The sequence below is a fragment of the Microtus ochrogaster genome, linkage group LG2 (assembly GCF_000317375.1).
Source record: "Microtus ochrogaster isolate Prairie Vole_2 linkage group LG2, MicOch1.0, whole genome shotgun sequence".
Lineage (NCBI taxonomy): Eukaryota > Metazoa > Chordata > Mammalia > Rodentia > Cricetidae > Microtus > Microtus ochrogaster.
The window spans coordinates 3529368-3552803 of NC_022028.1; the positions used below are offsets into that span (position 1 = coordinate 3529368).

At 47.7% G+C, this 23436-nt stretch overlaps 1 protein-coding gene across 2 annotated transcripts in view; it reads left to right on the forward strand.

Moving 5' to 3' along the window:
* The window catches only part of Ubr2 (ubiquitin protein ligase E3 component n-recognin 2), an 80812-nt gene extending 58594 nt beyond the window's left edge, over positions 1 to 22218 (forward strand). For both annotated transcript variants that reach the window (XM_005359718.3, XM_005359719.3), the window contains exons 33-47: positions 1154 to 1257; positions 2706 to 2781; positions 5145 to 5293; positions 6719 to 6774; positions 6933 to 7029; positions 7197 to 7264; positions 8408 to 8543; positions 9113 to 9203; positions 10544 to 10674; positions 11562 to 11670; positions 12836 to 12892; positions 15371 to 15448; positions 16676 to 16846; positions 17924 to 18025; positions 20093 to 22218. In XM_005359718.3, the coding sequence (XP_005359775.1) occupies positions 1154 to 1257; positions 2706 to 2781; positions 5145 to 5293; positions 6719 to 6774; positions 6933 to 7029; positions 7197 to 7264; positions 8408 to 8543; positions 9113 to 9203; positions 10544 to 10674; positions 11562 to 11670; positions 12836 to 12892; positions 15371 to 15448; positions 16676 to 16846; positions 17924 to 18025; positions 20093 to 20234 (1567 nt within the window). In that variant the 3' untranslated portion in view covers positions 20235 to 22218. The remainder of the gene's footprint in view (positions 1 to 1153; positions 1258 to 2705; positions 2782 to 5144; positions 5294 to 6718; positions 6775 to 6932; positions 7030 to 7196; positions 7265 to 8407; positions 8544 to 9112; positions 9204 to 10543; positions 10675 to 11561; positions 11671 to 12835; positions 12893 to 15370; positions 15449 to 16675; positions 16847 to 17923; positions 18026 to 20092) is intronic.
* Positions 22219 to 23436: the final 1218 nt, after the last annotated feature.

Sequence of the window (23436 nt, forward strand, 5' to 3'; positions counted from 1 at the left end):
CTGGGATTAAAGGCGTGCGCCACCATCGCCCGGCTGGATTCGGTTTAGAGCAGAGATTGTCTTTCTCTTTAGTTTGGGGACTCAGAAACTGACTGTCTTTATAAAAAACATACCCCTGTATTTGAGAAAGTATCAGCTTCGTGTGAGGAGAAATTCCATTGGTTGGTTTTACCTGTGATCTTTCTTATAGTTGTTAATGACGGCATAGCCATAACTGAAGAATGTTGTAGAACAGTCTTTGGAATCTGACACAGTTGAGTCCACATGTCAGCTCTGCCCCCTCAGGACCTAAGTCCTTGTGTCTAACATGGGCACAGTCATACCTAGAAGCATTTGGAGGATCAGATGGGAGGCTGTGAGCATCCTACAGTAAGAGCTTTGCTAAGTTTGTCACTAAGCATGTGATGAACGTTTGTGGTTAAAGACATTCTGTCATATTCCAGTACTAAAAATAAGCAACACTTTCAGTGTTATCATCACTGACCAAAATATAATTTCATTTCTGTTGGCCAGTATCTCTCCTGAAATTTTTGCTTTCATTGCTCGCATTAAACCCATAATCTCACACATGTAGGCATCCCCAGTCAATCATGTGAAAGTCAAAGGACAACTTCTGGGAGTCTGTCACCCTGTGGATTCTGGGAATTGAACTCGGTTGTCAGCTTAGCAGCAAGCCCCTTACTGGCTCAACCATCTTGCTAGACCCAGATTTTTTTGTTTTTAATACAACAAATTTTCCCTGGTCTAACTTTTGGGGTTTATTTTGTGTGTATGGGTGTCATGCATGCATGAGTGTCTATGTACCCCAGGTGAGCTTGGTACCCACAAAGGCCAGAAGAGAGTATCGAGTCCTCTGGAATGATGGGTGGTTGTGAGCCACCATAAGGGTGCTGGGAATCAAACCCAGGTCTTCTGTAAGAACGGCCACTGCTTTTGATTAACCCCTGAGCCATCTCACCTGCCCCATAAGCTTGACTCTCAAATATTTGAAATGTGTCTAAAATGCATATATTATTCAGGAAAGCTTTTAAACTTTTTCTTTCTTTCATTTGCTTTGTTTTTTGAGATTCACCTGCCATCACCACTGGACAGCTTTTGTATCTTAATTAAACTAATCAATAAAGCATTAAGTGCTCTCTGTAATCTCTTCTAGGAGGTTAAATTTTTCAGACCAACCAGATCTGACACAGTGGATTAGAACAATATCTCAGCAGATAAAAGCATTGCAGATGCTTAGGAAAGAAGAAAGTGCCCCTGGTAAGTGCTGGAAACGTGTGTGTGTGTGTGTGTGTGTTCATGCTCGTGCATACCCATGCCGTGGTGTATATATGGAGGTCAGAAGAAACTTTTGGGAGTTGCTTCTCTCCTACCATGTGGCCTACAGGGACCCAACTCACTGGGCCCTCTCACCAGCCCTGGTGACCTGTTTTCTTTTTCCTCTAAAGTATAAGTTGGTTGGAAAATGTGTCTCCAAACAAAATTGTTTTTAAAACGAGAGTCTGGAGAAATGGCTCAGTGATTCAGAGCACTTGCTGCTCTGGCAAAGGACCTGAGTTCGGTTCCTAGCACCTACATCACAGGTTTGTAGCTGCCTCTAACTCCAGGGCCTCCAACACCCTCTGCTAGCCTCTGGTACCTACATACACACCTGCCTTCACTCATAGACATACACAGAGAGAAATAAAATAAAAATCTTAAAAATATATGTAATAACAGCTGGAGAGATGGCTTGGTGGTTAAGAGCACTGCTTGCTTGCTTAAAACATCTATGTTCAATTACCAGCACCTACATGGTGGCTGTTTGTAATTTCTAGGGAATCTAACACACGCTTCTGATGTCAGTGGGCACCAGACACAGATGGTGCACAAATTTACTTGTAGGCAAAACACTCATACATATAAAATAAAAATAAATGTTTTAAAAAATATAAATAAGGCTGGGCATAATTAACGCATGCCTTCATTCCCAGCACTGGAGAGGCAGAGTCTGGCAGGTCTCTGTGAGTTTAAGATTGGGCAGAGTGACATACTGAGACCCTATCTCAAAAAAACAAAAATAAAGTATATAAATAAATAATAAAATCTCTTTATATATTTACAAATGAAACCTTCTATCTTAAAATTTAATGTAAGCTAGTTATGGTATAACACATCTGTGATCTTGGCACTGGGGAAACAGACAGGAAGATTATAAAAGGCTATCCTGGGCTACATGGCTCACCCAGGCTCAAGAGAACAGTAAAAATGAGTAACCTGATTCGTTCCACTCGTCTGTGTTGCAGTAGAGTACACGTGACTCCCCTTTCTCTGAGAACACACAGCTCATGTTTATAATAGCATTTCTCTCTTGGCCGTGACAGACTGAGTGGTGAAGGACCAGTGTTAGTTCCCGTTGGCAGGAGCAGCGTTTTGTAGGCCCTGCTCTGCTCTCTGTGCTGTAGGAAAGTGTCATGGGCAGGAGTCTGTGGTAGTCTTCACACATGTAGAACGCCATCCTCTTGGCTTTGTTCTGTGACGTCAGTATGAGCAACTGTATGTAGATAACGCAGGTCAGCCACGCTGCTCTCGTGCTTTGTGCGGACGCTTTGGCAGTTTGTAGTCATTGGAATTTCTTTCAGGTTTTTATTTGTTTGTTTGCCTACGTGGCAGAAATACATAAAGATTGTGTTCTGCTGAATAACTATATAAAATGCCTATTTCTACAGACGCTCCTTCAGAGAATGTAGGAGACATGAGTGGAATGCAGGTCCCGGAAGGCTTCAGGCCTGGTTTTCAGCCTAAGTGAGTATACGATACCCTTCCCTTTCAGTCTAGCCCTTGAAAAGTTAAGCGAGCTGTTGGTGGAGCGTGTCTTGGCGGGCCTGAGGGTGGAATGTTGAATCCTGAAGTTCACGTGCTGCGTGTTGTTCATTGTAGCCGACTAACAAAGCTGCACGTGACCCCTTGAGGGATCAAATGACCTTTCACAGGGGATGAGTATAGATATCCTGTATATTGGATGTTTACATTATGAGTCGTAACAGTTGCAAAATTAGTTATGAAGTAGCAAGGAAATAATTTTACGGTTGGGGCCACCCCAGAGTGAGGAACTGAGTTGAAGTGCTGCAGCATTAATGAGAGCCTCTGAGGTCGAGGTTTCACCCTGATCAGCGCCTGCTGCTCCACAGTGTCAACTGCCGCTGTGTCCCTGACATCATCACGGCATCTTAACCCAGGCCACCCAGCTCCACCAGGGCTTAGGCCTCGTTTTGATCTCCACCTTTCTCTTAGTCACCCAGACTCCTGCTTTGTTGTACCCAGGAGCCACTGCTCATTCTGTGTAACTGAGCTGTTCCTTAACCTCTGTGTGCCCCACTCCCTCATCCCTGATGGGAGGGAGTTCAGGTTGTAAGGGCGAGATGAAACAATGTAAGGCCTTTTGGGGTCTGTGCCTGTCGTGTCCTGAGTGACCCAGCAAACAGACCCGGAAGGCCTGATGTGGAGAGGCTCAGAGCCTCTGCTTCTGTGCTTCCCCGAGTCCTGGGTTTGTCTTTTCCAGTACTGATGTCCATCCATAACCTTCCTTCTGCCCTTTCTATGACCCGGTGCTGAATACTGAACTCAGGGCCCTATGAATACCAGGCATGTGCCCTACCTCTGAGCTGTATCTCCAGCCCTATTCCATGTTCGGAATTCAGTAATACCTTATTGTCAGATAAGATCATGTGGGGAGGGGTTAAATCAGTGGTCAGCCTCTGCGTTACCTGTTGAGTACTGCTCTATGTGTTGGAAGGACCTTCAGCCTGTAGCAACCGGCCTCTCCTGCAGCTGTGGCTCCTTGTCTTCCTAAGCTTGCTGCCCTGCAGAGTATGGCTGTTTCTGGGTGGTGCTGTGATTCTGACCCAGGCCTGGCATTTGCTTTTCCATGCCCTCAGACCTGTCAGGTACCTTCTGTCCCAGAGGCCTTGCTCCAACACACGCCCTCAGTCTTCAGCGTGGTGAGGCCGGGGCACAGCAGTCCTGGCAGTTGTCCTTGGCTGTGTGTGTGTTTGTTTTGTTGTTTGAGATTTTATCAAGTAGACAGTTCTGTCTGCACGCATCCCTGCAGACCAGAAGAGGGCAGCAGTTCTCATTATAGACAGTTGTAAGCCACCTTATGGTTGCTGGAAATTGAACTCAGGACCTCTGGAAGAACAGTCAGTGCTCTTAACCTCTGAGCCATCTTTTTATCCCTGTTTTTTGGGGTTTGTTTTGTTTTGTTTTGTTTGTTTGTTGTTTTTGAGACGGGGTCTCACTGGGTAGCCCTGGCTGGTTACATACTCATAGTGGCACCTCCCCTTTGGGACTGGTCATGCACTACCACATGGGATTCTGTGTATCTGTTGAGAAAAAAAATGACATTTTGAACTCCTGTTCCTTGCCACTAGTTTGAACTCTCGACATCTTTTCTTGTCTGAGATGTTTAAAATGTCCTTCTGATATCCCTTCCTTTTATGTGACTTCTTAGTCATTGGGCAGTTTTTGTAACCCTTCCTTCTGTGTCTTTCACTGCTGAGCCATTGTATGGTGTCTTGAGTTTCTCTCTTGGCCCTTCTTAGTCTCCTCATGGTCTCAGCAGGTGTTCTGGCCTGGCTTCCTCTGCCCACCCACCCATCCATGCTGCGAATTGAACCCAAAGCTGCACTCACACACTAAGCCATCTCCCAGTCCACGTTTAGTTTCTGCTTGCTAACTTAAGTGAGCATTAGGACCTTTCCTTCCATCTGCCTTGACCTTGGGTAGCTGTTTAACAGGAAGCCGTGGACTAGCCGCTCAGCCCTGCTGAGCCAGTCAGAGCTTGCTGAGTCTCACAGCAAGGTCAGGGACTCACTGACTTCAGTGTGAGAACAGCGTACCTCCAGGGTTCAGTTCTGGAGACTCTAGTTGTCTGCGGCTGGGAGCTTGCCTGAGGCTCAGTCAGCAGTTCCATGGTGCAGACAGCAGGTGGACCTGCTTGCCCCTTCAGTCCTGTGCCTTTCCTCTGCTCATGCCCAGAACATAATCCCTCAGTCAACACAATGGCATACAGCCCTCTCTGGATATGTTAATTGGTTTGATTGCCGCACAGGACAGAGCAATTCTATCCATGTGTGCAACTTTTGAACTAAACCTATGTGTTTACACAGGAACCCGTATTCTGATAGCATAAAAGAAATGCTCACAACATTTGCAACGGCTACGTACAAGGTGGGGCTGAAGATTCATCCCAATGAAGAGGACCCCCGCGTGCCCATCATGTGCTGGGGGAGCTGTGCGTACACCATCCAGAGCATAGGTGAGACACTCCAGTCACAAAGCTGTGGCTTAGAAACGTGTTTAGAAGCTGGGTGTGCTGACACGCTCCTTAATCCCGAGGCTGAGGTAGGCAGGTCTCTGTGAGTTTGAAGCCACCCTGGTTTGTAGAGTTCCAGGACAGCCAGGACTTCAAAGTGAGACCCCTGCCAGAAAAAAACGAAAACAGCCAGGTAGTGGTGGTGCACACCATTAATCTCAGCACTTAGGAGGCAGAGGCAGTGTAGGTCTCTATGAGTTTAAGGTCCAGGACAACCAGCGCTGCACCCAGAAACCCTGTCTTTTTATTTAAAAAAAAAAAAAAATGATGGGCTGGAGAGATGGCTCAGAGGTTAAGAGCACTGGCTGCTCTTCCAGAGGTCCTGAGTTCAATTCCCAGCAACCACATGGTGGCTCACAACCATCTGTACTGACATCTGGTGCCCTGCTCTGGCGTGCGGGCATACATCGAGGCAGAATGTTGTATACATAATAAATAAATAAATCTTTTAAAAAAAAATGAGAAAAGGAAGGGAGGAACAAACAAACCAAAAAGAACAGTGCTTAGAAGAGCCGGCCTTTAGAACATCAGGTACTAGTGTGGTGCACAGATAGGCGTGCAGGCAGACACTCATTCGTAGACATTTTTAATGAATTTTTAGTGTAAAGAAGTACAAAAAAGTAATAAAAAGAAAACAGGAAAGAGTTGTAAACCAGCAAAATGCTGGTCTGTTTGACAATATAAATAAGTACAGCAACAGAAAACAGATGAGATGATGGTTATGAGTTGAGGGACCCGATGGGTTATTTCTTAATTTTATGTGTACAAATGTTTGCCTGCATGTGCGTCTGTGTACTGTGTGTGAACCTAGTACCTGAAAAGGCCAGAATTGGGCATCGGATCCCCTGAAACTAGAATTACAGATAGTTGTGAGCTACCAAGTGGGTGCTGGGAACCAAACCCAAGTCCTCTGCAAGAACAGCAAACACACTGGGCATGGTGGCATACGGTTTAATCCCAGCACTCGGGAGGCAGAGGCAGGTGGATCTGAGTTCGAAGCCAGCCTGATCTATGGGACAAGTTATTTTTTTTCTTTCATCCAAAGTGAATTCTTGTAAAATGACTTAAAGATGGTAAAAATCTTGCTGGGCATAGTGGTACCTTTAATCCCAGCACTCAGGAGGTAGAGACAGGGTGATCTCTGCATTCAAGGCCAGCCTGATCTACAGAGCGAGTTCTAGTACAGCCAGGGATACACATAGAAACAGTATGAAGGGGGGCGGGGGGAGATGATGCTAAAACCTGACAAAATTGCATTCTCTTCAGAAATAATAGAATGTATTCAAAAATGTGCAAAGAAAGTAGCTTTTAAGAAAATAAAATATACATGGCGTTCAATTTACCTTCTTAATCATTTTTAATCTTCAGAAAGAATTTTGAGTGATGAAGAGAAGCCGCTATTTGGACCTCTGCCTTGTAGACTGGTAAGAGCACTCAGGCCTCTCAGTAAAGCCCGTTTCTGTGCAGATGCTAGAGAAGTTGTCTGTGGGCTAGCGGGACTTGCTTTTTGTTTGTTTCATAGTATATTTTTAGAAAGGGTCTGCTCTTTCCTCTGGTAACTGTAAAGACTTCTTTCTTTCAGGACGACTGTCTGAGGTCTCTGACACGATTTGCAGCAGCCCATTGGACAGTGGCGTCACTTCCCGTGGTGCAAGGACACTTCTGTAAACTCTTTGCATGTGAGTGTTCCAGTGTCTGTGACCATCTATGTTCCAGCAGCTTCTGGTCCTTGGGAATTTTATCTGTAGGAGTCTAATGTCTCCATCACAGTGAAGGGTTTGCTGCGTGTTCTTCTGTGCTGATGCTGGTGTCTGCAGTGTGCTAATGTGTCTTCTTCCATCTCTAGCCTTGGTGCCTAATGACAGCTATGAAGACCTCCCGTGCATATTAGACATCGACATGTTTCATTTACTGGTGGGTGTTTAAGTTTGCTCTGCGTGCTCTTCACCGCCCTTGGGAGGCGTTGTCATCGCGGTTGTCAGTACATCTGGTCTAGTTAGGTTTTGAGGAGCCTAGGTCCAGGTGTCTGAGTGTGCGTCCTCTCCTATTTGGCTTTGTGCCTGAGATCTGTAATACAGCTGCCTGCTTTTAATCCACTAGGAGGTAAGAAGTAGCAGTGGCCGTGTAAGTGATGCTGACATCTATGCACAATCCATTCAGTGGTTTGTGCATTTCAGGGAGTCTGAGCAGATCCAGCCCTGCAGTCACAATAGTCAGTGACAGACTGCCTCCCTCCCTTTTTGTACTTTTTAAATTAGGGTATGTTCCTTATACAAAACAGTAGCTTTCCCTATGGTGTGTGTGTGTGTATATATATATATATATATATCACATATTTTGATCATATTCACCTCTCCCCCTCGTCCCTCCTACTTTCTGGACCCCTCTTCTCCTTTTTATTTTTTTTTTTTAATCTAGATACCACAGATGAAAGAAAACATGCTACACATCCTGTATTTTTCTTTCTGGTTTCACATACCTCATTTAGTCCCTTTCTTTGTACACAACATCACTCCATACTTTTTGTTTGTTTTTGTTTTTCAAGACAGGGTTTCTCTGTGTAGTACTGGCTGCCCTGGAACTCGCTTTGTAGACCAGGCTGGCTTAGAACTCACTTGAGATCTACATGTCTCTGCCTCCCAAGTGCTGGGATTAAAGGTGTTCACCACTGCCCAGCGTCACTTCATTCTTAATGACTGAATAATACTACCTTGCATGTTTTATTTGGCATGTGTTCACCACAACTCAAACACGGAGGTCATGTCTTATGATCTCCACACTCTTGGATGCATACACAAACAATAAATGTTAAGAAATGAAAATACTATTTTTCTATTTTTTATCATTACCAGCAGTCTGTTCATAGGGGAATCCACTGGATAAATGAAATAACAGTAACTGGCCCCTCGGGCCTTTCAGCTCCAGTCAGCTCACTGAGCAGTCCTCGTGGGCTTTCAGATGGTGTCCTTCCTCCCTTTTAAGTTTAAGTGGAGGGCTAAGCTGGGAAGTGTGTGGCCATGAGGAGAGGACTGGGCTGATGTTCTGTTTGGTGTCTAGGTGGGCCTGGTGCTCGCGTTCCCGGCTCTGCAGTGTCAGGACTTCTCAGGAAGCAGCCTGGGCACTGGAGACCTGCACATCTTCCGTCTGGTTACCATGGCACACATCGTTCAGATCTTACTTACCTCATGTACAGGTAACTCGAGCTTCATCAACTTGAGTTTCTCCGTTTCAAACAAATGTGTTTGTGGGAGAGCAGTAAATAAATCACAGCTTACTATTTCTGTCTGTCTTACTGTAAAAAGCTTTAAATTAAATTTCTTCCTCCTATGAAAATCTCCTGTTTTGCTTTTAGTTCACTAATCTGTGAATAGCGTAAATTAAGCCCAGCTGAATATTGTTTGAGAATACCAGTTTTGTTTTCCCTCACGTGTTTCCTTAGCACCCCAGTGAGCGTGTTCTTAAGCTGTTTCCATTCAGGCATCCTGTTTTCAAACATGTAAGACCATGTGTTGCTGCTAGTCCTCACTGGATGGTGGCTGCGACCCATTGTGCTGGTTAACACTACCCACAGTATAGTGCTGGCCAGTGGTCAGATGAGATCAGTGCTGTGTGCACACTTGAAAATGAAAATCCTGTGTGTTTATAAGACTATTTCCTGTACTATGTGAGTGTGTGGGTATGTGTGAGTGCTTGCTGGCACACTCAGCTGCCCTTTCAGCTCACAATAGGAGTGGAAACCACTAGTGTGCCTTTGTCTTTCAGAAGAGGACGGCATGGATCAAGAAAATCACAGCGGGGAAGAAGAGTTAGCTGTTCTCTCTTTGCACAAAACACTTCACCAGTATACTGGAAGGTGAGACCCCAGTCTTTGATGGGTGGTACTTCCCATATGCCAGCGTGGGTCAGGAGGGGTTAGCATGAGAAAGGAACTGGCTTGTTAACCAGGGGAAGTTGCTGTGTGCTACTGTATTAATGATCTAGGGGTGACACCCCTGAGTCTGTGAGAGAAGGATAATAATGTCTGGAGCTTCGTGCTTACTTGGTGGTGAGTCCTTCATCTGCTCAGTCAGATGCCAGCTAGTGGACAGGTGCACTCTGAAGATGCTCTCCTAAAACATAAGTTATCAGAAATTTCAAAATGCGAATCAGATTAGCATGATGTGTTTGTCAGATGATCCAGGAGCAGCAGAAACACGGTGAGGTTACTAGAAGAGCACACACAGTGTTGCTGTGTCGTGGAACAGCAGTCTCACTTGGGTCTCTACAGTGTGAATCAAGAGCCTACGGGAATGAGGGGAACTGCCTGCTGCATTAACTCAAGGGGCTGGATTTGAATCCCAGCACTGTGTAAAACGCCCTGTGGGTGGCGGATACAGGAGGATTCCTGCTCACTGGCCTCCAGCACAACTCCAGGCTCGGGAAAAGACCCTGCCTCAAAGTAATAAAAGAAGAATGACACAGAGCAGGCATCCAACATCCCTTCTGGCCTCTGAGGGACACACATCTGGATATACCATACATATGTATATACACATTAAAGAGAAGTTCTTTGAGTTATCCCATCTGAGAATCCACACTAACGAGGTAATCTAACAGAGAGAAACTTACAGGCATTTACAGACATATTCTGGTGTTATTTAAGCCAACAAGGAGCTGAAAGTGAGCCAAACGTTTGTGGAGGGGCATAGTTTGATGTCACTTGTGATCAGTGTTTCTAAAATACGATGGCTGGGTTAAAATGATTTCAGTCTGTAGAATGCTGTAGGTAGCTGCAGCTGTGTAAGAAACTAGCTGGAAGCACGATGTCGGGATAGTACGTGGTGGCGTGGGGCGCTGGGACAACTGCTGGGGTTTCCTTTGTGCTTTTTGTTCGTTTTTGATTTTGCATATGTGTGGTTTTTCGAGATAGGGTTTCTCTGTGTAACAGTCCTAGCTGTCCTGTTGTTTGCTTTGTAGACCAGGCTGGCCTCGAACTCACAGAACTCCATCTGCCTCTGCTTCACGAGTGCTGGGGTTGAAGGTGTGCACCATCACATCCAGCACACCCAGTTTGGGTTTTTATTTTACAATTTCTCAGTATATGTGGCTATATTACTTTGACCCACTCCTCTTAAGTTGCTAGTGTCGGTCTTGTTTGCACACTGCGCTTTGCTGCTGCGATCTTTCCTTACTGTCTGTCTTTACTCTCTGCAGTGCCTTGGAAGACGCGCCCTCTGGCTGGCACCTGTGGCGGAGCGTCCGGACTGCCATCACGCCTTTCCTCAAGTGCTCCGCCTTGTTTTTCCATTACTTAAATGGAGTTCCAACCCCACCAGACCTTCAAGGTAGGAAAGTTCATGGTCACCTGCTCCAGCCACGTAGAAGAACGCCGAGGCTGGGCATGGTGATGCCCTCTGACATCAGCACTGAGCAGAGGCGGGTGGCTATGTGAGTTCAAGACAGTCATTGCCACCTAGAAGAGACCCTGTCTCAACAATGAAAGTAAAAAAAAAGCCGGGCGGTGGTGGCTCACGCCTTTAATCCCAGCACTCGGGAGGCAGAGGCAGGTGGATCTTTGTGAGTTCGAGGCCAGCCTGGTCTACAAGAGCTAGTTCCAGGAAAGGCTCCAAAGCTACAGAGAAACCCTGTCTCGACAAACCAAAAAAGAAAGTAAAAAAAAATAATAATAAAAATAAAGTGAAAAGTAGAACAAAGATAAGTTAGAAAATGTGAAATGGCTGGGGACAGAGCTCAGAGGTGATGCTTGCTCGGCACGCTCAGACCTAATTCATCCCCAACACTCACAAAACAAAACAGTAAATACACTTGTTTATGCACTTACTGAGAGCATAGGTAACTGGCCTGGGAAAACATCCACCTGTAGAATGCCAGTGAACAGCTCTGCATACATGTTCTGCCTCTGAATCCCAAGAAGCTCCTAACTGTGACAACCTCTGTTGATTGAGCATTTACATGGCGCTTTAGGTCTCAGAAATGCCTGTTCCCCACAGCACGGTTCAGTTTATCTGTTCCCCACAGCACGGTTCAGTTTATCTGTTACTCATAAACTAGGTGAGGAGGTCAAGTCCAGCCTGGTCTACAGAGGGAGCCCCTGGACAGCCAGGGCAACACCAAGAAACAAAAACAAAAAGAAAAGGAAGAAATAGCTCTTTTCACTTCTGCATGGGATGCAACTGTGGGTGTTTGTGTCTCTTTTCTTCCCCATATACAGTTTCTGGAACAAGTCATTTTGAACATTTGTGTAACTACCTTTCCCTACCAACCAACCTCATGCACCTTTTTCAAGAAAACAGTGACGTCATGAACTGTCTGGTTGAAAGGTAATGTTTGTTTGGACATTTTTCTGCATTCTCTAATAGTTTATGAAATAAGCCTTATCTTTTCATATTTCAGAGTTCTTCAGCGGAAAGCTACTGATCCTGATAGGATTTAGTACATAATTCAAGTTATGAGAATTAGGGTGTTTTGCCAAGTGGGGTGGCGCACACCTTTAGCCCCAGCACTCAGGAGGCAGAGGCAGATCTCTGTGAGTGTAAGGGTAAGGCCAGCCTGGTCTTTATAGCAAGTTCCATACTAGCCAGGGCTACGTAGTGAGACTCTGTCTCAAAAATAAATGAATGTTTAAGAGAAAGAAGGTGGAACTTAGCTAAGGATTTGGCTGCAGGGTAAGATTGCTGCCAACCTAGTAGGTAAAGTTTGCCTGGAGGGGAAGAGGAAGTACGTGAGGAAATGTTACTTCCTTCATGGGACTGGCTGTTACAGACTGCTTCCACAGCTGTCTGTGTTACCGTGTTGCTTTGCTTGCTGATACGGGGTCTCCCTATAAGGTCCTGGCTGGCCTCAGACCTCCTGAGGGCCAGGACTGCAGGTGTGCACCCTCACACCAGTCTGACTTCATAGATCTTTAAGCTGAAGTATAAAGGTCGTGACAGCCACCTGTAATCCTAGCACCTGTGAGGGAGGCTTTGCGGGCTTGTTGTAATTCAAGGCCAGCCTGGGGCCACATCCTGAGACCCTGTCTCAAACAAAGACAAGACAATAGCATGTGTCTGCAGGAATCTGAGTAGAGGTTATGGGGCAAGGCCAGGGCAGTGTTTCATGGGATAGATTTTGGTTAGAGCAGATGAGTCAGGTCTGGAGATGGACGGTAATGATGCCGTACAACAGTCTGATGTCTTGATGCCAGAGAACTATCAGTTTATAACGATTAAAATGGTCAGGCTTATCTGGGTTTCATCACGTTTTTTTTAATGTATGGAAAGCCAGGTATGATGTCATATGTCTGTAATCCTAGCGGGTAGGAGGGTCTGAAGTTTGAGGCCAGCCTGCACTTTATAGGGGGACCCCATATGAGCAAACAGAACAACACAGCAACATGGACAGCTGTGGAAACAGAGTCCATAACAAGCCAGTCAGAGGCCTGCTAGGCTACACAGTGAAACCCTTGTCTCCCAAAATAAGTTCCTTCCTCTGTTTGCCTTAAAGTTGGTGCCAGAACAGTGAAGTTAAAAGCTATCTGAACGGTGAAAGAGGCGCAATAAGGTAAGTTAGAGGAGCTCAGGTATTTGGTGTGGGGTGGGTGGCGAGAAGCAACATGGGGTGAGTGCTGTGTTCCTTCAGTGCAGTGGTCCTCAGGATCCAGGACTTCACAGATAGAGCATCTAGCGTCAACCTGTCAGCCTCCTGCTGGGAGTCAGACAAGAACACAAATGCACTGTGCTCTTGGAAGGGAAAAGAAACAGTCAACTGTGTCTGGGGGATTGTGCTTTGGGAAACCGCTTTTAGAAGTCTAACTCTTCATCCTGGGTTTGTTAGCTGTTTTTCTTTTCTTTTTATCCTGTCTTTCATCATGGAGAATTTCAAATTATCCAAATATCAGGGATGGTATAAGGTTCCATGGGCTGGGTGTCTCTCCTGAGATATCAACAGACCAAAGAAACAGTTCCAGCCAGTAAGTTTGGGAATTACTTGACACCTGTAAGGATGTGGACAAGGGTGACTGAAAAGTTCCACTCTAGCATCTGCGACTGCTCAGGAGACCTGTGTCACTGGAGTCAGAATCCCAGACTCCCCTGCCCCAGATCAAAGCTGCTGAGATACAGGGAGTGGCACCTGGGTCTCAGGGGGCCTCTGACGACCTCACCTTTCTCCTCAAGGCTGCTCGCGGCCCCCCATCAACGTGCAAGCCAGCTGGGTGCTTGTTACACTGTGAGTGTGGAGCCACCAGAATCTCTCCCTGCTCCATGTCAGCTGGGAGGAAGTCACCTCACCAGCACAGCAACCCTAGTGACTGTCCAGTCACGACCAGGTTTCTCTCATTTTTTCCCTCGGCCTCTGTGCATTGGTTGAGCTCTGATTATGTGAAGCAAGCCTCTGGATCACACGGGTGCCTCAGTGAGAACACCTGGTCTGATGCGCTGGAACCTGTGATTCCAGTTTTCACACTGTAAATGGTTGCCTATCGCCCACCTCCTCCCTGAGCCCCCAGCATTCCTGTGGGATGTGGTGTTGCTGCTGCTTTGTTGTTGTTGCTTGTCAAGACAGGATTTCTCTGTGTGAAACCCTGGCTCTGCTCGAACTCACTCTGTGGACCAGGCTGGCCTCTAACTCACAGAGATCCACCTGCCTCTGCCTCCCAAATGCTGGAACTAAAGGCATGCACCACCATTCCCAGTGACACAGTACCTCTTAACTTGAAGTACACCTCAGAGTAATTGGCAGACTTTGAAAATATAGAAGCCACTCCTTACAGATGTGGTTTTCTGAAGTGGGCGTTCTGGCCTTAAAACTGGAGTTGATGGTGGTGTGACTAGCAAGCACCCCATGGGGAGGTCCACAGAGTAGACAAGTAGATAACCGTACAGCATTCCTGTGCTGAGCAGCCACAGGCTGGGGTGCCACACACTGAGAAAGAGGCCCGGAGTACTGAGTTGGCTTGAAGCTCAACTCCTTCTGAGTTCCTTTGAGTGACTGAAAGAAGATGGGTGTAGTCTTGTCGTGCCTTCAGCTCACCCCTCGTAAGCACACGCCTTCAGCATCAGTTCCGAATTGTGTGGATGCACTCTCACACTGTGCCCTCACCGGTCCTCCTCCTGCGGCCACCAAACTTTTGCTGGGAAGGGGCCAGATAAGGTGTCACTGTTGACCTCAGCACTCCTGCTGAGCATGTCTGGGACATTGCCATCACTGGGTCACTCCACCAGCCCCAGTCCCAGGGGCTGCATTGACAGAATCCAGACAAGACACATACAGCACAGTGTAGAGGACAGCGGTTTTGTTTTGTTTTTACATTTTTGTGTGTGAGTGTGGGTGCCCGCGTGCCACAGCCTGTGTGGAGGTCAGAGGGCAGCTTGCAGGCATCCCTGCTCCCCTTCCACCCTATGGATTCCAGGGCGTGGACTTAGGGCCACAGGCTTGGCACCAAGCACCTCTACCACTGAGCCATCTCACCAGTGTTGGGTAGAGTTACTGGACACTCTCAAGGGTGAGAGTCATTTTAGGCAGGCTGTCTACTCTTTCTAACGTCTCTACTACAGACGGTTTCCCTGGGTAGGCTTTTGCTGCAAAGAAGAGTGGCAGACCCATTAGGATTTCTAATGCAGAGAATGTAGTGTGTGTCCTTTGCAAGGCCTCCAGCCAGAGTATAATCTTAGGGGTTTAACTAGTTCTCTGTTAATGGCCTTTCTGGTTCAGAATGTTCTGTCTGCCACAGCCTGAAGTTTACTCAGATCTACTTCCATAGAGTGAGAGTCCTGCAGTTTAAATCCCTAGTCCTCCAAGCCCCTGCTTACAAGGGAAGGGTTCATCCCCGAGCCTCCGGGCCTGCTGATGGCGAATGGGCTCCCAGCAGCTGGATAGTAAGTAGGCAAGAGCATCTTTGGTTGTCTTCTCTGCTTTCACCGTGGTCGGCCATCAGTTGCTTAGTTCAGCCTCCCTTGATTACCTTAGCCAAGAATTAACCTCACATAATTGTAACATGACCGTGAATTTCCTGAGTTCTTCATGTTTTTAATTTCTTAGCTACCCGAGAGGCTCTAACAAACTGATCGACCTTCCAGAGGACTACAGCTGCCTCATTAACCAAGCATCCAATTTCTCGTAAGTTCTTCTCTTGATGCCTTGCCCCTCAGCTCCTTACACAGACAGTCAGATGGGTTTGGTGTGGCTCTTTGTTTTGCCTGGGGAAGAGAAGTCAACAGTCCTTTCCATAGCATGGTTAGTAAATGTCTCTTGCCATGTTTCAGAGTAGGGCATGGAACGAGAGGTGGAAGGTGGCAAGAACGAAGGGTTTCTGAATAATAATTGCACTTTAATAAGAACTTTTGTGATTCTTAATAAATTTTTAAACACTTGGTATGCAGACAGCATGATGAGTACGCTTTTAGGCTAGAGAGATGGCTCAGCAGTTAAGAGCACTGGCTGCTCTTCCAGAAGTCCTGAATTCAATTCCCAGCCACCCAGGTGGCTCACAACCATCTCTAGTGGGATCTGACACCCTCTTTTGGTATAAAGGCATACATGCAGATAGAACACTCATACATAAATTAAATAAATAAATCTTGTTTTTTAAAAAAAGATAGATTTTCATAAGAAATAAAGCATTGCCAGGATAGTTGACGCCCTGGGCATCTCCTGTCTGGGCCTCACCTGAGTGTGATGTCGAGCCTCTGCCCCAGTTTACTTCGTTGATAAAATACTGACTAAAACACTCACCAAAGTGGAGAAGAGAAAGGGTTTGTCTGGCTCCCAGTTCACACCCCATCACTCAGGGGCGTCAGAGCAGGAGCTCAAAGGAGGAACCTGGAGGCAGGAACTGAGCCAGAGACCATGGAAGGAGGCTGCTTACTGGCTGTCTCGACTCTCCAGAGAACAGTGCCCACATGGGCCGTGTGCCCTACCACACCAATTAGCAATCAAGAAAATGCCCCATAGACTCGCTCACGGGCTGCTCTGATGGAGGCAGGCTCTCCCTTTCCTGTGTGGCTAAGCTGCTAACACGCGGTCTTGTGTTTGGAAGCAGCAGTTGTGACTTCCCACATCTTCACTTGAGTAGCTATGTGTCTGCATGCTCTGCACACTGAGATGTGCCCGTGACGGTCCATGTCCTTCTCGCTGCTCCGCACTGCTTTGCGGCTGTGCAGGAGCACAGTCTCATCTTTCACACGGTGCTCTCATTTGCCTTCCACAGCTCCTGCTCCTCTGGGTGTCGCTGGTACGCAGTTTTGTGCATGTTCCAGTGTCCTAACACATTAAAAATTATGTTCCAGGGTTTTGTAGCCACACTCCTTCAGAGCAGTGATGTGTTCCTTTGTCTTTGTCTTGGAGGTGCCCCAAATCAGGCGGTGACAAAAGCAGAGCCCCAACTCTGTGCCTCGTGTGTGGAACTCTGCTCTGCTCTCAGAGCTACTGCTGCCAAGCTGAGCTGGAAGGGGAGGACGTTGGAGCCTGCACAGCACACACCTACTCCTGCGGCTCCGGGGCCGGCATCTTCCTAAGGTGAGCATGGCTGCCCCTAGGGCGGGCTCAAGAAAATAGCGCCGCAGGGTCTGAAGCCACTGTGCCACTGTGCCACTGTAAGAGGTTCTCACACTTCTGCATGGCTCCTGCTAACTCTGCAGGTTCTTTCACTAGTGCCGGATCCCAAATGTCCAGCCCAGCTCCCAGCTGACAGCTCTGCTCCCCTTTGGCCACCATAAATGTGAAGCTACCCTATCCCGGGTGTCCTCTCCAAACCCAGTTAAGAATACCCCTCCAGCTGGGCAGTGGTGGTACACACCTTTAATCCCAGCACTCGGAAGGCAGAGCAGAAGGATCTCTGAATTCGAGGCCAGAGGCCAGCCTGGTCTACAGCACGAGTTTCAGGACTGGCTCCATAGCTACTGAGAGAATCCCTGTCTCAAAGAAACAACAACAACAAAAAACCCTCCAGGGACTGGGGACACGGCACAAGAGTGCTAGCTGCTCTTGCAGAAGACCTGGGTTTGGGTCTCAGCATCCATGTAGTGGCTCACAACTGCCTGTAACTCCAGTGCCAGGGATTTGATACCTCCTTCTGCCCTGTGTGTGGACTCACACACTTACGTGTAAACACAAATTAATAAACCTTTATTTAAGAAACAGGATCAACTTTTCCTTCTGTTGCACTAGGTACTGTTAGAGTTTCCATGCACAGCCACAGGCTGCTGTCAGGTGTTGTACTCAAACAAAAGAACACTTAGGAAATGTTGTGCAGAATTCCCCCCCCCTTTTTTTGTTTATTTGTTTGTTTTTCAATACAGGTTTTCTCTGTAGCTTTGGAGCCTGTCCTGGAACTTACTCTGTAGACCAGGCTAGTGTCAAACTCGTAGAGATCCTCCTGTCTCTGCCTCCTGAGTGCTGGGATTAAAGGCGTGCGCCAATACTGCCTGGCTCATGCATATTTTTCCAAATGAGTATTTTTCTGTAATTGTGATGAAATGATCAGTAGTATTTCATTTGGTTCTTTATTTTCTTACGTAAAGCCTTGTTCTATTAGAAGCCTAATCAACACCTCGGTTCCTTGTATAAATACAGTGATGAATGCTCTCTCCACAGAGTTCGGGAATGTCAGGTGCTATTTTTAGCTGGCAAAACCAAAGGATGTTTTTATTCTCCTCCCTACCTTGATGACTACGGGGAGACAGACCAGGGACTCAGGTAAGCGCCCAGCCTGGGGCTTAAGGAGGCTGACCCTGAGCCAGGAGGTCCTGAAGTCAGTCGTACTGACACGCCTCTGCTGGAGGTGGCTTTGTTACCTGTGAACTCGTTTCCACGGAGGGCACCTGCTGCCTGCTCTATGTTCATTTCCCAGCCTGAGAATGCTGTGAGCAGTTAGGGAGATGGCTCCATTGACAAAGTGAACCCATGTGAACAGCTAGGCGTGGAGCTGCCTGCTCGTGATCCCAGTGCTGAGGAGGTGGAGACGGGAGGGCTGTTAGGACTACCTGGCCAACTAGCCTCACCCAGTCCATGAGTGCCAGGCAAAAACTGATAGACCCTATCTCAGAATCAAACTGGCAAGTGACAGAGGAGGAAGATGCCTGAGGGTGACTTCTGGCCTCTGCACACATGTGCAAGCAGGTATAGTCACACCCACACGTGTGCAAGCAGGTGTGATCACACCCACACATGTGCGAATAAGTGCAAGCACACCCGCACATGTGCGAACAGGTATAATCACACCCACACATGTGCGAATAAGTGCAAGCACACCCGCACATGTGCATACAGGTGCAAACACACCCACATACTTCATTAGTATATTTTAAAATGCCTGAGGAGACGGCTCAGTAGGTAACATGCTTGCCTCAAAATCCTGGAACTTAGGGGCTGGAGAGATGGCTCAGTGGTTAAGAGCATTGCCTGCTCTTCCAAAGGTCCTGAGTTCAATTCCCAGCAACCACATGGTGGCTCACAACCATCTGTAATGGGGTCTGGTACCCTCTTCTGGCCTGCAGGGATACATGCAGGCAGAATATTGTATACATTAAAAAAAAAAAAAAAGATTATGCCAGGCGGTGGTGGCACACGCCTTTAATCCCAGCACTTGGGAGGCAGAGGCAGGCAGATCTCTGGGAGTTCGAGACCAGCCTGGTCTCCAAGAGCTAATTCCAGGACAGGCTCCAAAACCACAGAGAAACCCTGTCTCGAAAAAACAAACAAACAAAAAAATTCCTGTAACTTGTATTCAGATTCCCCAGCACTCTATGACCCTAGTGCAGAAGGCAGACAGGCAGGCAGCCAAAATGGTGAGCTCAGTGGAAAGACCTTGTCCAAGAGATGGGGTGGAAGGAGACAGGAAGACATCGCAGCGAGAGCCACAGGCCTCCACGGGCAGAGCACACTCTGTGCTCCTGAATACATGTGCACATGCACATAGTCATATACCACACATGCTGAAAAGAAATTTATGTTTAATGGTAAACAGAAGGGCTGGTGATGGCTCGGTGTGGTAAAGGTCTGCTGGACGGCCTACATAGCACACATATACACACACATCATGGTAAAGGTCTGCTGGACGGCCTACATAGCACACATATACACACACATCATGGTAAAGGTCTGCTGGACGGCCTACATAGCACACATATACACACACATCATGGTAAAGGTCTGCTGGACGGCCTACATAGCACACATATACACACACATCATGGTAAAGGTCTGCTGGACGGCCTACATAGCACACATATACACACACATCATGGTAAAGGTCTGCTGGACGGCCTACGTAGCACACATATACACACACATCATGGTAAGGTCTGCTGGACGGCCTACGTAGCACACATATACACACATATCATGCACACACGGTAATATCTTTTTCAAGACAGGGTTTCTCTATGTAGTCCTGGGTATTCTGGAACTCACTCTGCAGGCCATACTGACCTCAAATTCAAAGATCTACCTGCCTCTGCCTCCTGAGGGCTGGAATTAAAGGCGTGCGCCACCATACCTGGCTAATTTTTTTCTCATATTATCTACTTTAAAATGTTGTTATTGCTGGGCAGTGGTGAGACACCACATACTGAGTACCGTCTCTGTTCAGTACATGTTCTCAGCAACCCTGTAGAGTGTGGTGTGTGTGTCCACATCCGCAGCCATCCTCACGCACTGGGTGAAAGGGCAGAATCTGAAGTAGTCCATGCCTTTCCTAGCACAGAGGGTTGGGACATGAGGACGGACAAACAGTGCATGTGAGTGACATGTGTCTCCTTCTAGACGAGGAAATCCACTACATTTATGCCAAGAGCGGTTTCGAAAGATCCAGAAGCTATGGCAGCAGCACAGTATCACGGAAGAAATTGGACACGCGCAGGAGGCCAACCAAACCCTGGTCGGCATTGACTGGCAGCATTTATAATCACTCCTCTGCCAAAAACTTGAACTTGGAGTTTTGTTACCAGCTGGCTTTTCCAGGAAGACAACAGAAAATAAGTTCAGCTGAGTCTATTTTGAAATAAGTTCTTTATTTACGCTTTTCTTCCCAGTTTTATTTTTCTAGTTTCTGGCTCCAGAGACTGACGAAAATCATTTTCCGCCAGATTTTATCCCTGTGTCCCTCAGATGTGTCCTGGCCTGAAACCCTTTTCTAGACAGAGCCAAGCTCCTTTGGAGGTTGCCTGCTTCACTTGCCAGTAGCCTGAGCCATTCCACATCACTGATGGTGTTGAACTTGTTGAGCAGAGGCCAAAGGAGCCCCTGGGGCCCATCAGATGACACGTCCCACCGTGGTGCCTCAGCACTGAAATGCCGTTCACCTCTGGGACTGGACCTCACCTCCAAGAGCAAAGCAGTTGAATTTGAAGCTGGGATTCTCTTCTCTGCATGGTCTAGAAGGCTGGGGATGCTAACAGGAGAACCTAGGGGGAGAGAGCTGGCTTTTCACAACTGTAGATGGTTGGTTTTTATCTATTTTTGTCAAGACTTTTGGCTTACTCAATTAAAGGGCTTTTGAAATGGAAAGGACCTCCTAGGGTCTCAGATACTAACTTCTGCTCTGAGGTAAACAGAGTTGTGTGTGCAGCTTCAACCGGACACTAGCAGACGGGAGAGCTCAGCTAAGTGTCAGGCTACGAGCCTGGGAGGCTGAGGCAGGAAGACCAGGAATTCAAGGCTAGCTTCAGCTATAGTATGAGCTTGACTTGAGACCATCTCAAACCAAACAAAATCACAGAGCCAGTGTTCTGAGGCTCCTCGCCCCACTCCACATCTGGATTAGATGTGTTGCTGCTTGTCTGCCAGTGGGTTTAGGCCCTTCCTCCGGCGGTATGCACACAAACTTCTATTCTTTTTAGGTATTATCTAAGAGGTGCCTTTCTAGAACTATAGCCGCTTGGTGCCGCAGTTAGAACTCTGGCACCCTACACACGGCAGACATGAAGAGAGCTCGCATACACGCGGTGACAGCAGATGCAGCAAAAAGATAAACTCCGATCTCCATGTGGGCTGAGGCCACATGAACAGAAGAGGTTATGGCTTTTCTAAGCCTTCTAACAGCCTGATCACTCAGCCTTTCAAATTCAACCACAAGTTCTGTTCTACTCAGCTGCATCCATGCCACAGCATCCCAGGAGGGTCCAAAGCGCAGACCAGAGGCTAAAAGACACATTGCTAGCACAGTCTCCAGGATCATGTGAGGAGCTGCCTCCCCTCCAAAGAATGGACTTCACTTCGCCCTTCTGCTTCCCAAGCTCAAGAGCTAAGAAGTTACACAGCAGGAAGCCCAAGTGAAATTCTTCCACACTCTCCCTTCCTCTAGCCGTTCCCTGACATGGTCTGAATGGGCCGTGGATGTTGTAACTGATGTTTGTTTTGACCTTTGACACGTGCAGTTTTACAGACTTAAGTTTGGCTTCTCTAGCTTTTCCCCTTCTGCTCACCATTCTTCAGTTTAAAACGGAGACCTCTCTGGGCATGAGCCTAGTGTCAGAGCGCTTGCCTAGCATGAGTAAGGTCATGGGTTCAATGCTGGTACCAACCCAGGAAGGAGAAAAGATCGTGAGCTAAGTCATCCTGACACTTCCGGGGTCAGGCCTGAGAGGGTGGGCCTGCCTTTCCCTCCTAAGATGTCAGGGTCTGGGCAGTGAATTCCCACCCATTTGCAGCCTGTACTGTCTGTGGCGATGTTAAGATGGTTTTTTGTTCCTACCAACACATCTGACTTTTGATTTGTTTTGCATGTTTTTTGTTGTAGAAATGTTTATATAACATGCTTTCCATATCAGGGAAAATCTTATGTTTAATAAATTGGCTATAATTTTAATATCTGTGGACAACTTGTAAAGTTTGGAATGTATCATATGTAAACAGTTTAAAGATATTCAAATAAAGGCTCTAGGTGTTGACATTACCTCAGTTGCTTCTGTCTGATGTTGTTTCACACACGTAACACCCAGCAAAGCTCCCCGTGTCACCTTGCTGCAAAAGTGGGACATTGATATTAGCCTCAAATTTAAGAGGCTTAAACTATTAGTGCCGTTTATGGCACTACCCAAGCCTCACTGACCTTCCCTGGGAGCGTGGACATTATCTCCGCTGATCAGATTTCCTGCTGGCTAGCTGAGCGCTAGAAGTCTCCAGGGCCATTTCAGACCTTAGCTCCAGAGGAAGCAGGTCTGTCTGTGTGGAACTCTTACACGTGTGTGCTCCTGCTCCGCCTTGCCTGCTTGGTGCTTGAGATGTGTACAGAAGGGAACTTATTCAGGGCAGGGTTCTGTGTTCTCAGAATCCTCTTACCTGGACACTGTCAGGGGTCAGGCTCTCCACGGGGACACCGTCAGGGGTCAGGCTCTCCACGGGGACAGTCAGGGGTCAGCCTCTCCACGGGGACAGTCAGGGGTCAGCCTCTCCACGGGGACAGTCAGGGGTCAGGCTCTCCACGGGGACACCGTCAGGGGTCAGGCTCTCCACGGGGACAGTCAGGGGTCAGGCTCTCCACGGGGACACCGTCAGGGGTCAGGCTCTCCACGGGGACAGTCAGGGGTCAGCCTCTCCACGGGGACACCGTCAGGGGTCAGGCTCTCCACGGGGACACCGTCAGGGGTCAGGCTCTCCACGGGGACACCGTCAGGGGTCAGCCTCTCCACGGGGACACTGTCAGGGGTCAGGCTCTCCACGGGGACAGTCAGGGGTCAGGCTCTCCACGGGGACACTGTCAGGGGTCAGGCTCTCCACGGGGACACTGTCAGGGGTTAGCCTCTCCACTCAGGCTCTCAGCGGGGACAGGCTGGCCTTGAACTCAGGGGCCTGGGTCTGGCCGCCAAGTGCTGAGATTAAAGGCGTGGGTCTGGGTCGCCACTGGCCAGCTGCTCTATCCCCACTCTTAGGGAGTGGTGTTTACTGAGGTCTTCTTTACAAACAGTACACAAGTAACCCTTCCTAGAAGACAGGATTGCTGTTTACGTTTTGACAAATGTACAGTGTTTGACAACCACCACAACTAAGAAGGAGAATGCTCCTGTCTCCCCAGAATGTCCCTCATGCCCCTCCTCTCCTCCCCCTGCCACTCCTCTGTCCTGCCCTCCTTCCGGAATGTTAGGTGACTGGCCTCACATCAGGTGCCT